Genomic DNA, 16,283 nt, shown 5'->3' with positions numbered 1-16,283 from the left:
ATTATTATCTTGAACTATCATTATTATGCATTACTTTATGTAATAAACCATAAACATATATTATATTTTCATAAAAGCATTGTATTTCTTTGTAATTCTAAAAAAAAAAAAAAAAAAAAGATTTTACTAACATGAAACGTGAAAAACTAACATTTCTCAAATGTGAAAAATATATTTAAATAGGTTTGAAAATTCCCCACACAAATCCAAATGTTTGTATTTTAATGTATACTCATGCTTGAAGGATAACAGGCTTAACACAGTGCTTCTCTGTGTTGATAATCAATGGTTTTTACCCAAACATTTCTGTTAATCTATTTAACCACTCAACTAAACTAAACAAGCTTAGTTTTCCATTCGCGCATAAAATGCATACGATTTAGGTAGTGGCACATTGGTTGGGAGGTGAAATTGCAAACTGCCTTGTTCCCTTAAGTGTCTTTGTGACGTTCCAAACATTTCAGAAGTCTATACAGTAGGAAGCATAAATCTTGCATTAGCTAAGTGCTGGAACACCATCATCACACACGTGATCGGTGTAGAGTATAAATAATTCACAGCAAAAATAGAGAGCGATGAATAACAGTCAAACACAGTACAATTGAGTTTTAAAACAGCCCGTTTATTCATTAATTTTTAAAAAATAAAAACTAAAAAGGACTATTTCATTGTCGCTATAAGAAACAGTACGGAAGCACTGATAGTCTTTGAGCCTTTCTAGCTCTTCAAGTATGTTCATTCTGTTTATGGGTTAGAGGCGGTGCCTCGATCAGCGCAGGCCAACAGGGGGCATGAGAGGCAGGGCTAGAAAAGCAAAGGCAGGGCAGCCTGCATTTTATCTGGTCCTAGAACTTCTTTTATTCCGTGGCCCAGTCCAGTACAGCCCCAGCTAATCAAACGCAAAACTCATCTGCACAAGCTGAAGCCATTTCTTCCAGTGGCGATTGTGCGGAAGTCCTGTCAGCAGCAAAAAGGTTCATAAAAAAGAGAAAAAGGAGGAACAGGACACAGCGCACCAGGGGAAAGAGAGATTTAGCGAAAGGCAGATGTGCATAGTGAAAGAGCGAGACAAAGAGAGAGGGGATTACGAAGAAGAAAGAGAGTAAAAGCAGACAATGATTTCGAGAGGGGAAACAAGCTGAGTGATGAAAGTGATGATGGCAATGCTGATGCAGAGAGAAGTCCTCCCGCTTGCACTCGACACACTCCAGTGTTATTTCAGTGCCGCAAAACCAGATCCTGGTTATTTGCATAATTTTTATACTTTTACTATTATTATACGAGGACACCAAGCAACACAACTTGCATCACTTTCAACACCAATGGAAAAGAAAAAAAAAAATCTAATAAACAACTCTGCATTACAATTTTTTTCCAGTAGACAAAAACAAATAAAATTAAATAAAAAAAAACTAAACTAAACTAAACAATAAGATCTTCATCAAAATGTAAACAAATTCACTCCTTGGGCAAGGAACAAAGCATCAAAATCATCTGTAAGATCTTTCTTGACATCCATCCCCGGTGAGCTCCGTTGTCATTATCATCCGGCGCTCGTAGCGGCTCAGGCAGTGCGTTTGTTTTGGGGCCTTTTGTCAGGCCCCGTCCTTTCGTTCCCTTCATAAAGTCGGTGTCTCTTCCCATGCAGGTCATCTCGAGTGTATCAAGAAACGGTCCAAGTACTGTGAAATGGCCTCCCAGTTCTTCCAGAGGAAAGCCAGGACGCTGATGAGGAGCAGTGTGGAGAGCATGCGGCTGCGCGTCTTCATGAGTGGGACCACGCAGTTCGCCACAGTCGACACGAACACCAGCAGCACGGCCATGACCGCCAGCAGGACGTTGATGAGTTTACCGAGAATGGTGCGTGCCGTGGCGTTCTCCAACCCCTCCAACTGCACCACCTGCTGCTGTTGCTGCTGCAGCTCCATCTTGGAGATGCGCGTCTGACAGGCCTCCAGTGCCTCCTGCAGACAACAGGGTCCGAGGTAACAAGGGAAGACACAGGGGAAGGTATTTGGTTAAATACACGATAACTTTTAACCTTTAATGATTAGTTTAGAGCTATAAATGAGACAAACGTCTGTTTTGTTCTATAATCACTTTTTGAATATAGCTCTTAGGACTAGTTAGTTTCCCTTTCACAAATGCTTATTGTTTCCAAAGTACTCAGTTATCAGGTATATCTGGACCAGGACCACTGGTCCACCAGTTAAGGATTCCTGATCAAAGCTACCGCAAGAAGAGGAAAAAAAAAAAAAGAAGAAGATAAGAGTTTTAAATATCCAGTGTGACTGAAGAGATTTAGGAACCTGTATATCCCTGGCCCGTTCGTAAGACTGGTATGCAATTTTTTCTTCCATGCTGGCCAGCTCCTGCTTCAGGTTGAGAATCTCGTTCTGATGGAGCTCTGTGAGATCATTCAGCTGCTCCTCTAGACGTTCACATCTGTTCATGCACACAAAACACAACAGTATATTGACAACAGTACATTGAGTTCATCCACATTTCCCTTATCACATATCTAATCACAAGTACATCAATGGATATGAGGCTTCCAAAGTGTTTGGGCGTGTCAGTGTGTGTGTGTGTGTGTGTGTGTGTGTGTGTACCTATATCTTTCCTCCTGCAGGGCTTGCATGTTTAGCGTGTAATCTCTCTGATAATGGCTCTTCAGATTTTCAAACGATTCCACCAGCCTACCCTGGTTCTCCCGCAACTCCTGGATCTCGTGAAACAGAACTTCGAGGCCTGAGGTCTGGCCTTGCTCCAGCGTGTTACCCTTGGAGCTTGGGGGTCCTCCAGGGGCTCCGGTGGTGCTGTTGGCCCCTGCCGAACCCGATGTGGCACTCGAGCAATCGTCCTCACTGCCATACTTTGGGCTCGACTGCAACTGTCCAGGTGCTAGGGCTCTAGTGGCTGACGTCCCCGCCCCTGGTACAACGCCTGGCACAACTTCGTCACCCTGCGTCTCGTCCAGAGAGTCTTTTAGGGACGAGATGTTGTCCGCACTGCCGAATTTGTTGCGGATGAGCGAGGCGAACTCACGAGGTTTGGAAACAACGGCACCAGCAGCTGAGTGTGTGGCCTGGGAAATGCTGGAGAGACCGCCAGTCACCTGACAAAAACATGGGAGCATATTATTGACGGCTCTATAAACTTGTTACAACTTGGTAATAAAAAAAACCCTGAAAACACCAGAGGTACTACAGTATATTCTAATCTGAAACCCAGATTGATTTATCATTGGTTTCACATTTCTGCTTATATTTATTTCACATCTTATGATATGGTTTTGTTTCTTTGTATTAATTGTAATTTGTTTGTAAATCTACTGTGAGATTTACTGCATTTTACTGGCTGACAGCCATTAGCCAAGAGTCCGGTGTTCTCAATCAATAAAAAATTCTTGCAACAAAAGTGGTTTAATCTCTTTTTCTAACATCACAAATGCAAATATTGAACTTAACTGTTATGTCCCTTGACACTGTTCAACATGATGCTACACCACCGTGCTTCACCACAAGGAACGCTGCTCTCAGCGTGATGGACGGTGTTGGACTTTCACTAAACATAGCTTTTTGTCTCAAGAACTAAATTGGGTTTTATCACACCAGATCACCTTTTTCCTCATGTTTCACCACCTTTGCAGAAAGCCCAGCTTTGTGGATAGTCCATGCCATGGTGAACAGGGTTCTCCAGCTGAGCTGTGGATCTTTATAACTCCTTCAGAGTTTAGTTTGGCACGTTTGTTCCTACTGTGGCCAAACAGCATCCATTAGCAGTCAATGAACTTAAATGGACAGCCTTCCGTTGAAGATGCAGTTGTGCCATAATCTTTTATTGTAATAAAAATCCATTTAATTAAGGATCTTTAAAGTCTGGGAAAATTATTGAGTGACACTTTTTCCAGAACCCCAGACTTGTTCAGACAGCTCCCGGGTCTTTACGACGCAGCATGTTAGGATATGTACTCAAACATACTCAGGGACCTTTCAAGTGACGGGTGTAATTATAAATCACATGATTTGTACATGAACAATTAAAACATAATTCATTCATTTGGAATGTAATTATGTGTATATCATTTAGCAAACTATACTCTTCCTCTTCCTTTTTATTAAGGACCATCTGGTGTGGACTCAGGACAAATAATCTCAATCAAGTCTGTTCCACTTCCACGTTGTAACAACATACAATGTACAAAAGTTCAAGCAGAGTAAATCCTTATGTAATGCACTGCATAGAGACCAAACTACTGTCAGTTTATGAAGGCATATCGCAAAAGATTACACATTACTGACATCACTAATAAAGTACGGACATTTCCATCTTTTTCCTCAGATAGTCTTTGTTATGGATTTTTACGGTTTTACGGTTCTGTTTCAGCCCCTTTTTATGCCGCTTCTTGGACATTATACACACTTCATAATGACTTTTATGCACTACTTGCGGCGTCTTACAAAAGCTCATCTGTCCCCAGGGATTCTCACGAGTTTTTACCGCTGCATCATCGAGAGCATCCTGACGAACTCAATCACTGTATGGTACGGAGGCTCCACTGTGTGTGAACGTAAAGCCATGCAAAGGGTGGTCAAAACCACCTAACGCATCGCTGGCATCCATCTACCTGCCACTAAACACCTTCACCACAGCTGATGTCTGCGCAGAGCCGAAAACATCGTCAAGGATTCCTATCAAGAAGGTGATACAGGAACATACGCACCAGAACCAGCAGGTTCAGGGCCAGTTTTTTTTTCATCCACCATCTCACTACGATGGAACACTGTATAAACACTGTGTATAACTGCTTATGTATATATACACATACACATATACATATATACATATACATATATTATATATACACATACATACATACATACATACACACACACACACACACACACACACACACACACACACACACACACACACACACTTTCTTCAGGTTTTAGACATGAAAAGTGCTACATTAATAATATTTGCTTCAATCAACATCATTTTATACTTTAAATACCTTTGCGCCCACATCCTTCAGGCCCTGGTGCATGTCACGCAGAACGTCTTTGGGCTGCCGCGGGATGCCGTTATGCTCCACCTCCCTCAGCTTGCGGTGATAATGCTCCAGCTTCCTCTGCAGCTGCTGGATGGTCTGGGCTGATTTCTGATTTTTCTTCTCAAACACTTGCTTGATGCGTGCGCTCTGCTGCTTGTCTGCATTGTTGGCCAGCTTCAGGTACTCGGCTACGTTGTCGTCGCGTGCAGTCTGCTCGATCTTGATCTGTTCCGTAAGCTTGAGGATCTTCTGCTTTAGCTGTGAAATGGCTTGTTTGGTGCGCTGTGGGTCAGGAGCGCTGTCCACCGAGTCTACGCCATATGTACCGCCACCGTCCGAGCTGCTGGACAGAGCGTTGGGGGATGCGGCCAAGCCAGACACTTCTAGACGATCCACCTAAGCGTGAGAGAGAGAGAGAGAAGAAAGAAAGAAAGAAAGAAAGAAAGAAAGAAAGAAAGAAAGAAAGAAAGAAAGAAAGAAAGAAAGAACGAAAGAAAGATAGAAAGAAAGAAAGAAAGAGAGAAAGAGAGAAAGAAAGAAAGAAAGAAAGAAAGAAAGAAAGAAAGAAAGAAAGAAATGCAAATAAGAAATAAAGTAAGAAGTCAAGAAAAACAGAAATAAGAAAGGAATAAAGAAATTAGAGACAGAAGAAGTAAAGGACAAAAGAAAGAAAGAAAGAAAGAAAGAAAGAAAGAAAGAAAGAAAGAAAGAAAGAAAGAAAGAAAGAAAGAAAGAAAGAAAGAAAGAAAGAAAGAAAGAGGACATGCAAGCAAGAAAGAAAAGAAGAAAAGAAAACTATTTGTCAATGTCACATTCCTGTGCAATAAAAAAAAAATAAATAAATAAAAATCAATAAAAAACTTCATAAAATCAACCACGAAATCAATAAAATCACCATGAGTGTAAGCGCACTCTCGACGCAGGCCATGACGGAGCACACACACGGCACTCGCACTTCCACATGTCACATACAGGAATCTGCAACGATCGCAACAGACTCTGACTGTCTGGACCTCTGTACTATGACGAGTAGATAACACCCTTAAGCTTGGATCACTGATAAAATGGCACACTGCTCCACATTAAAAAGCTCTTCATTAGAAGCAGAACAAGCACTGCACTTTTTTTTTTTCACTTTAATAAAAACCTCTACAATAAGCAAAAACTCAAAGCAGAGTTTATAGCGGTCATAAATAAACGATAAAATCTCTGCAATGTATATATATTGTGAGGAACTATCAATTATCATAATTATATAATAATGGTAATGCACGGGTCTAGGCACAAATAAACAAAACAAAAAAAACAATCAACTACAGAATTCTCATTATTAGCAAATGGCTAAACTTAAAATAATGGCATTTATTTTTCCATAAAAGATTACAGTCAGTCAGAAAAGGACGGAAAACATTTTATTGCCATCTATTAAAGTAGTGCCTGGTACGAGTGTTCGTATAGCTATCATTCTTTTTATTACACAGAAACAGTTCTAAAGGCACCAAGCAGCATTACGTCATTCTACACACAGTATATAAAGAACCTCAGTGGAGCTGCAGTGACATGAATTTATATAAATCAACATTTGGTGAATCCCCTCATGACTCTGGGATCTACTGTATATCTTGCAGCCCATCGTTTGGTTTGATTAAAAGAGTGGTAAAGCCTTTTAAATGACTCAGCATTTTCAAAGGCTGTGATGTACGTCTTAATAATGCAAAAATGGTGAGAAAAATTCAATGTTCAGTCATTTATAACGTTACAAAAATCTTTTGTTAGGAAGAATCACTAACCCGGCTTGTATGAATAAATGTAAGGAAGGTTATCTGGTGTACGCTGGTCACAAGATTGTACTCGCCCCAGCATGTCGGTAAAAACGGTCTACTGGGTTTAGGACTTGATCGTGTGTGGTGTGATTCTTGTGTGACTGATGTCACAGAGGTACATTTTTACAAATAGTAAACTGTGAATCTCCCTCTAGTGGTGAAGCGTGGAAATACATTTGTAGGAAATACAACGCTTTCCTACAACTTTACTCTTTTCTTTGGCAAATGTTTCTGTTATGAGAGATGTTATCAGTTATTATTATAATATACTTTTCTTCCCTGGAAATTTACTGTATCAAACCTTTGCATGCACCAGCAGGATGCATCACCACTGCATCCTGATGCCCTACATCTGGAATCTATTTGCTGCTGCTGAGGATGGCTTTACTGTTGAAAGGTAAACCTTGAGGACCATGAAGATGGATTTGGACTATTATTAATATAAAAAGTTTGTTATAATGGCTTAGGTCCACAACTGCCATGAACAGTTTTGCATTCAAGTCTCCATCAGTGAACAATGGATGACCTCAACAATGATTGAACTATAATAGATGGACACCTAAATGGATTTCTTCCTCGTGCCATTTCAGAGTTTTTTCTCGTCTCTGTGGCCACGCTAAACTTTATCTTTACAATCTATTTAATTCTGTAAAGCTGCTGTAGCACAATGTCTGTTGTAAACGTAAAAGCAATTATTATATAATTATAATCATATTTATTATGTGACGGATTGGGGATTTGTGTTCATTCAGCTACAGGAGCATTAGTGAAGTCACGCACGGATGTCAGGTGAGGAAACCTAGAACACAGTTTTTTTCATTTCATCATTTCATCTTCTCCCGCTTATCCGTAATTCGGGTCGCGGGGGCAGCAGTCTAAGCAGATTCCCCAGACACTTCTCCGTGTCCAGGGATCAGGCTGTCAAGGCCCCTGCCTTCGACTGCTGCCCAATCCTCTCAGCACCGGTCCCTTACGGTCCCTCCTGCAGGTGGTGAGCCCACGGGAAGGCGGCCCCACGTCGCGGTCCTTGATTTATTTTTCTCGTAAGGGTCCCTGGAGCATAGAGGGTTAAGGGCCTTGCTCAAGGGCCCAAGAGTGGCAGCTTGGCGATACCGGGGCTTGAACCCCCGACCTTCCGATCGGTAACCCAGCGCCTTAACCGCTGGAGCCACCACTCCCCCAATGACAGTCAGTCATCAATATGAGATCTTGTGGTCTATGGGAAGTTTTTTAAGAAGTCCTAGATTAAGACACCTAGAACACAGTTGGCATTTTAATTCAGTTTAAAGGTATTCAACAGGGTTGACATCAGGGTTCTGACAAGGTCACCAAAGTTCTTCCATTCAGTCTTGGGGGAAAAAGCATTTGTTCATGGAGCTTGGGGTGTGAACAGGGGCATCTTCATGCTGGAACATGTTTATGCCTTTTAGTTCCAGTTAAGAGTAACTCTAATGTCATAGTATATAATTGATGTTGTATATAATTGTGTACTTCCAACATTTTGCCAACAGTTTGAGGAAGAAATAGATATGGGGGTGATGGTCAAGTGTAAACATACTGTTAGCCATATAATGAGCTCAAGTTGAGGTTTCATCTGAGTTTCCTTATATCGCCATAGAAACGTCCGTCATTAGTTTGTGCTAATTAATCCAATAAGTAGATAGCAGTTTGATCAATACAACCAGTGAGCCACGAGGTTAGATTCAGAAAAAAAGTGGACACTGTAGTCACCCAAATATCCCATACGACCATGAGCCTCATTAGATTTAAATGTCGCTATGCACTAAAGATTTCACAAAAATCTATTTTATTCTTTATGTTAAAAATATTAATCTGCCAGGCAATAATGAGTAATAAATAAATAAAATAAATAAATAAATAAAACGTTCGCAGAAACACTGCTTACGTGTCTGTGGGATGTCTGACAAACCATTCTGGATGGTTCCATCAAGTTCTATCAATACCAGGTAAACAAAATGTCTCCTATTAATATTCCTTTCAGTAACATCAGTTCGAAGACTAAGACACTGCATGGACAGAACTCCGAGATACAGTAAAACAGCACCACCTGCTGGACAAACATAACCACAGGCCAAACCCTTAATATCAAAAAAAGAAGTAATCTGGTATACGGACGCTACATCCTGGTTCAAAATAAACTGCATTGCAATGCATTAACTGGCTTTATTACTGCCTAGTTTGCTTTTCTGTGGGACTCCATTTGACACTGTGAAATTTGCCTTGGCTTTGAAAACAGCAACTGTCGATAAGCTTTACAATCTTCTCAGAAAAGCCTGCGGTCGGATAAATATTCTGGCAACCTGCTTTTACGTGCAAGGACACGAATCCTATTATCGGGATAAAAGAATACCGGAGGAAAAATAAGGCATACTAATTATGAGAGTTCGTGTTAAACCTTACACAATCATAGCCGTGGGGGGAGATGCAGGAAACACCTTCACACTTTCACACCTTCAGTCTTGTAAGAGTACATTGGTACAATACAAGTACTAAATGTACATGCATTTTAAAGCCTGTGTTATTACAGATATTGTAAATTTCAGTGTAATTAGCAGGAAATGACCTATGGATTAGGAAGCTCCAAGCTTGTGCAGTAAAACACCGGGAGATATTTTTCTTTGAAACCCAGGATTTCATTTCTAAATCTAGAAAGCCAAATGTGTATTTACCCTGAAAGGTTACGCCTTGACGTCAACATCAAACAATACAATTTGGATGTAAGCAAAGAAACCAGTTGGTCATATTTCCTTGCATATTTTTGGCACTAGTTCCAGTTAAGTCCACGTTTGAAAACATTCATGCTTTCCCCACTCTGTTCAGTGCTTAGAAAAAGAAAAAAAAACCTCAGTCAGAACAGTCAGTCATCAATATGAGATCTTGTGGTCTATGGGAAGTTTTTTAAGAAGTCCTAGATTAAGACACCTAGGCTTACATCTGACAGGATGAAACAGCTTTGAGTAGCTATTAGCTTGATCCAAGAGCACAAAACTGTAAGCAGGTCTGTAATTAAAAGAGTGGCCACAGTAAAAAAAAAAAAAAAAAAAAGAAAGAAAGAAAGAAATTAATAAGAGGCAACTGATTAATAAAGAAGCTTTTTCTTACTTACTCTGTCCGATTCCTCAGTGGAATGATACCCGGAAGTCAGGAGCATGTCGACCAAGGCAGGGCTGCTGGGCGTGTCCGTGGTGGAGGACGACCGCGGGCGTCCGGCCTGCATCAGTGCCTCCTGAGTACTGCGCCGATGGATCTGAGGGCTGCCTTTCTGGGGGGGCTCCCCTCCCCCCCCAGTCTTGCTGCGCCGACTCTGCAGGCTGGTCCCTCGCTTCATCATTGGGGGAGCACCTCGGATCTGCTGCAGCACACGGCTCAGAGCTGCGGGGGGGGTGGAAGCGGGTGTGGGGTCAGAGTCAGGAGGCGTGATGTTAGGGGAGGAGGCTTCCCCCGACTCTGACCCTGCCTCTGCGGGCTCAGGTGCAGGGCTCGCAGAGGAAAAGGAGAGGTCTTGTGGCACGACAGATGAGCGCCGGCGCTGGGGTTGGAAAAGCTGCTTCAAGCCGTGGCCAAGCGAGCCCATGTTCTCCAGGGCAGTGTGAGTAATTTTAGACAAGCTGTACTCGGCCTCGGAAGCCCTCCTGCTAGCCCCCGACTCGGCTTGAGCCCCGGAGTCTGGCTCCTCCGGGGCAGGTTGCTCGCTAGCGCCCTGATCCATCTCGAGGCGGCCAGGTTCAACTTAGAGGGTCGGCATAAGGGCAACGTCTAACTAAGCCCGGCCACCACTAACCCTCTGACAGGCAGATTCAAAAGCCAGGAAGCGGGAGGCGTGGCACTCGGGTGGATTCTGTGAGCGTGCATGCATCTGTGGATTGTCTCAAAGTCATGCTCGTCTACCACAGAAGGAAAACAACATGGATTGTAACATGCAGCACTGAGTGATGACACACAAGCAGCAAACACAGGAAAGGTCGAGCAGAAAACAAAGCAGAAACACTTCCCTTTGGCTTGGAGAGATTCGGGTGTGGCGAATCTTTTCACCTAATCATATTCTGAGGTGTCAGTTTCCTCAGTCGATATCATTAGTTTATGACTCATTGCTATGCCAATCCCAGTCTTAAGTCACAGAACAAACACGCCAAACCTGTATGTCTCTCAAAGCCAAGGTACTTTCGGCGCAATTCTTACACTAATTATGGGACACTCTCTACAAAGCAGTCTACAGTCATGGGTGGTGATGGGGCAAAACATCTACTAAAGAATTGTAGTTGAGAATTTCTGCAGCGCTCAGAGGATCTTTAGTGAAAACCTGTCTGTGATTTCATATAGAATTTGTCTACATTTCAATATACATACTTATTAAGTCCAAATGTACTATTTAGAAACTTGATGTTTCTAGTCAGAAACACCAGCAAGGCTCACTGCAGAAATTCAGCCTTAGGCTACTGTTAATTACTCTTGAGGATGACTTTAAAAGCACAAACACAAGTTAAAGCAGTGTTTTAGTGTCTGTGAGTCATGTGGGTTACGTGGCAGGTGAACAGGGGCAAACTGAGGTAAGCGTGGAGGAGCCAGTAACCCTGGTTTTCATTCGCCAAAGCACTTTTCTATGAAGTGCAAAAAGTTGCATTCTTAAATCATAATCAAATTAACTCTTTAGCTTCATACATTGTAATAACATCCTAAACATTTCAGAGAATATTTGGCAGAGAAAACATAAACCCACACAGTACATCTCTCTCTCTCTCTTTTTTTTTTTTTTAGGATGAACAAAGAACAACACAAACAGTTCAGCATGAAAAAAAAGAGGAGGGAGAAAAGAGAAACAGAGTGTTGCTTACCATCAGACCAGCCCGGCCTCCTCTGGCTCTCAACTCAGGAATGGCTAAAGGAGAAAATGGATGCTGTTGTTAGACTCACATCATCCAATAACCCGTCTATTCAACACCACTCTGTATCAGCCATCAGTGACTGAAACATTAGACAGGAAGAATACAGTAATTCACAGCGGTGCATAGCGCAGACCTGCATGCAGCATTGTCAAGCTCCTGAACCTTTGCTACTACAAATCCCTCAGTCCAGTAGATTTATAAATCGTTGAAACCTGACTAGATGAACATACTAGAAGGTCCTGGCGGACGTTCATGAAGTTTGGGAATGCCGAAGTGACATCACGGTAAACAAGTCTCAAATATGATTCCCAAATCCACAGTAAACTGAACTAACTGGCCTTTAACAGCTGCCTTTACAGTTCAAGTTCTTCAATTATTAATTAAAATCAAATCCCAAATAGCTCCTTATTCACTATATGTGCTCACTACATTGTTCAGTGCTCATTATTTTCCAAGAGAGATCCAGATATGAAATCGGGAATGTTTTTCAGTGGGGGAAAAATACCTAACCAACCAAAATATTACAGCAGAGGAAATAGTTTTGGGAAACCAGATTTCTAAACATGAACCAGTGCAGCTTCATGTGATTCCTTGAAGCCAACCAGTGCCTCTTTTTTTGACCAGTTACTCATCACTCACACCTAAAATGCACAATTTTGCTCCCTTGGCCACAGACGGCTGTGGTATCGTCGGTATTTAAATTTACGATCTTCCGAGGACAGTAAGTACACTCTTCCGGTACAACGCCTGGAAGCCATAAAAAGCAGAGTTTTTCAGAAAAGCGTTCGCGTCGGTGTCAAATTCAGACCAGGTGTCTCATCAACGAATACATGGCTCTAATCAGAGTGATACATGCCTCGAATAACCACTTCAATTCACATTAAAAGGTAAAGATGGTTCCTTTTCTCTCTTTGCGCTTACCACGAAGAGTACAACATAAAGGCATTATAGAACAAACATAAGGCAGTATATTTGCAATTTTATATCAATATATTTGGAGACTCAGCTTGTCGTCACTAAACGTTGCCATAGTCTTTAGCAAAAAAAAAAAAAAAACCTTCCATACCATCTCCTGTAGCCGGTCACAATAACAGGCCCTTGCCACACTGCTGACACTAAAGATGTATTACATTCCCCTCATCATCAGTTGAATAAGCCTTCAGAAAAGGACACCGCATTCATGCAGACTCTAGCCAAAGCCGAGGCCTTTACCTGAGGCACAACATACGAACTCCAAACAACTTCCATCTGACACGGTGGATGACTTAAAGCTGTTATTCAGTTACTCAATCTGGAGTGTCTGTATCCGTTTTTAAAATGTCAACCCGAAGCCCTTTTACAAGACTACACAATCGATTAGTCTTTCAGGACGAGCCGCTGACCAATGAGGCGCACAGAGAGGAATCCTTGATTAAAAATGAGAGACACGCTGAGCGGCGTACATGAACTGTGAGCGACGGCGCCAGCGCGTTCAATAATTAATTAAGCAGATAAAACAGCGACATGTTACGTCCGCACACTTAACACACCTATCGCATACCACACCTCAAACGCCCCGAGGGACTGAACTGCGAGTGAAAAAAAGAGGTAAATGAAGGCAAACAATTGGTTTGAGAAATGATTCACGGTCCTCACATGCTGTTCAAAAACACGCCCAATGGCATGTATGCGCACAAGAGCGTTGTTTATTTTTTCTTGTCTGTGTGGATGAAATGGGTCAGTTTAATCTCTGTACCACTCTCTCCACCGGTCTTACTCACACAGCTCGTCAAGGTCACGTCAGAGATCATCCACGGCGCCTAGCACGGCTAAACCCCATTGTCTTATCGATCTAAGATAACAATATAAGGTTTCATTTCTGGCATCTGAATTATTTTTTTTATGTTAACAAATTTTATTTATTTATTTTTTTTTCTCTTTGAACCCAAAAAGGATGGAATCAAGACAAGAGGCTGGGGCTGATTTCTTTCAAGTCCAGGCTGTAGATTCATGCAGCCTCTCAATGACAATAATGAAAGGTGATTGACAGACTACATTTTAGAACACACCATTAATGTGCATTCAGTCTGACAAGAATGTAAAAGTAGACAAACATATACCGAATTACACTGTTCTTGTTCACCATGATTATTGTTCAAAGGCAATGCATCTTGAACCCAGTATTGTCTATGTATGTTATAGTTTGGCCTACATTATTCTCATTACACAGTCGAGGAGACCCAGGCCATAAAGCACCGCTCATCCCTAATAGCTTTATTGTCGAGCTATTGACAGATATTCGATTTCAGTCCTGCTATCTAATATCACATCCAGCCATCACTAAAAAGAGTAGCGTTCCTTTTTTTTTTTATTTTTTTTTTTTAACAAGCATATACCCTCACATATCAGATGCTGATCAAAAGCCTTACATCGGCCAGTGTTAGAGAACGACAGCTATTAACCACATTAAAACCAAAACTGCTGGAAGTGTCTCGTGTCAAGACTTTCTCTTTCCCTTCTCGCTTGCGCAGAGTCAAAAGTCAGCTCTCACAACATTATGACCGATTTTCTTTGCACGACACAATAATTAATAACCAGCACTGTACCTCGTCCCATTCATCGGTTCAGTCCGACGTCTCCATTTAGAAAGATGGAGTGTATTAATCCTAGGGGGTAATCCAAAATAATCTCTTCAGCTCATAGACGATAACAGCCAGTCGATCCTGAATGGAAGGAGCAGTTCTTCTTGTTCCTGTCGACTAGCCTGGCAAGCCTGTCGATATTACATCCTGAAAAACATTACACAAGACGTTACACAAGAGAATCACACCGAAACCTGTCGGATCATTACATGAGATCGGATCGGAGGAGGAAAAACCATATGTATATATACATTCTAGAAATATATTTACTTGTATAATGTATACATATTAAAATAACATACTGATCACTGCAGCTGATCATAGGTGAAGTGTCCAAGGCAAAAAAAAGGGTGAAAAATAATGAACATTTGGTTGCTGCGCATAAAAAGGAACCAGGGGTCTGACTATGTCTGATCAATAAACCAGATCTGAGCAGGAACAAAAAAAGCGTGTACTGACCACTAAAGGTTATGTCTAGGACTTGCATCATATATGTCTGATAGATCTGAGATCAAAATGCAGCCTATTTTAATTACATTCAAAGATATCTGTTCATGATCAATCATCTGATCATATTTGCTGGCTGGGATTGTTAGTGCATTGATCGGTGTGTATGGCCAGTTTACGCCCTTTCGGCTAGCTCGTGGTTTCCAACAGGGAGATGTGAGCAGACGGGAGAAATTTGATCAAACCCACATACACACTTAGGAACTTCAGAGCACATCAGATCAGATCGCATCACATCAGCATAGTTTACAAGCATGGCATGTTATCCGAGCTAAGCACGGTTAGATCTGAAGAGCTAGCTAGAGGTTAGATAGCAAGACACCTGTCTCACGATGCCTTTAGCCGGCGGTGCCACAGGTGTGGAGGAGACAGGGAGGAGAATCTGATCTAGCCGTCGTGCATCGCCGAAAAGTGCCTGACAGCCGGTGGCCGGTGCTACACTGTGGTCCGATCGCGCGATCCGACGTGTCACGGGGGAACGTCAGACACGCCTCTGTAACGAGTCGCCGCTAGCTAACACCCAGCCCGAGCTAGCCAAACTAAAGCTTGATGCCGTGTCCGTTCCGGTTAAACATGCTAACTCAGCTAGCTTAGCTAAGAGCTAGAGCAATGCTAGGTCGACCTAGCATGCTAAGGACAGCGGCAGATGCAGCCGCACACGGCTCAGGGACATCCGACTGTCCAGAGGAAGCGTGTCGCATCAGGTCATGGCCGCAAAACAAGATCGGACCCTATTACGTGTTTTACGTGAGGGACACACTTACGTGAGTTCTGAGACGATCGCGCCGATGACCGTTCACTTCATCTCACTTCATCTCATCTCATCTCATCTCATCTCGCCCCTTCCGTGGGGACACTCCCTCGATGACGTCAGCAGAGGGGAGGAAAAAAAAAGAAAAGAAAGAAAAACCGGGGCAAGCGCGTGGTCGTGATTAATGCCCGCGCATCCCAAAAATGTCCAGCACTTGTTCACACTGTCAGTTTAATCCGATTTAATGCGTACACTTCAACAAATCTGATCCAATTATTTTCCTCTTTGCATCCAATTGGGTCTCATTAAAACTTAACCTGAAACCTACAATATCTCTGGCAAACAATTCCACTCTTATCTGACCTTGCCAAGATTCCAAAAGTAAATGGACAAATCACCTCCCAGTGAACTCATAATCTACACTGTCCAAGCAAGAACACAGATGTATAGCTTGTCTTTATAAATTGTAGCCTTACAATTTTCCATGAAATAAGACGTCGAACGTGTATTAGCAGGAGCCCCTGTGCACAAGTTCATAAGGATGCAATATAACAAGAAACACAATAAATCAAGCCGTCTGACACTTTTGTGATGCACCGGAATGCTAATTGTGCACCATGC

At 42.1% G+C, this 16,283-nt stretch overlaps 1 protein-coding gene across 6 annotated transcripts; it reads right to left on the bottom strand.

Annotated features, from left to right (window-relative positions):
• Positions 1-601: 601 nt before the first annotated feature.
• tmcc1b (transmembrane and coiled-coil domain family 1b) lies at positions 602-15,917 on the bottom strand. Of its 6 annotated transcripts, XM_083534139.1 has the most exons (9): positions 15,234-15,632; positions 14,707-14,779; positions 14,369-14,551; positions 11,733-11,776; positions 10,007-10,784; positions 5,018-5,452; positions 2,610-3,115; positions 2,310-2,445; positions 602-1,964 (listed from the first exon to the last, which is right to left on the bottom strand). In XM_083534139.1, the coding sequence occupies exons 5-9, from the start codon at positions 10,607-10,609 to the stop codon at positions 1,650-1,652; spliced, it is 1,995 nt and encodes a 664-aa protein (XP_083390265.1). In that variant the 5' UTR covers positions 10,610-10,784; positions 11,733-11,776; positions 14,369-14,551; positions 14,707-14,779; positions 15,234-15,632; the 3' UTR covers positions 602-1,649. The 6 variants fall into 6 exon arrangements, with proteins under 6 accessions (XP_083390265.1, XP_083390267.1, XP_083390263.1 ...); XM_083534141.1 differs by lacking the exons at positions 14,707-14,779; positions 15,234-15,632 and adding an exon at positions 15,676-15,917 and having other exon boundaries at positions 10,007-10,272; XM_083534137.1 differs by lacking the exons at positions 14,707-14,779; positions 15,234-15,632 and adding an exon at positions 15,676-15,858.
• Between the last annotated feature and the right edge of the window lie 366 nt (positions 15,918-16,283).

The sequence above is a fragment of the Silurus aristotelis genome (genome assembly GCF_946808225.1).
Source record: "Silurus aristotelis genome assembly, chromosome: 28".
In the NCBI taxonomy this organism is placed as follows: domain Eukaryota; kingdom Metazoa; phylum Chordata; class Actinopteri; order Siluriformes; family Siluridae; genus Silurus; species Silurus aristotelis.
This window is presented reverse-complemented; position numbering and strand designations above follow the sequence as displayed.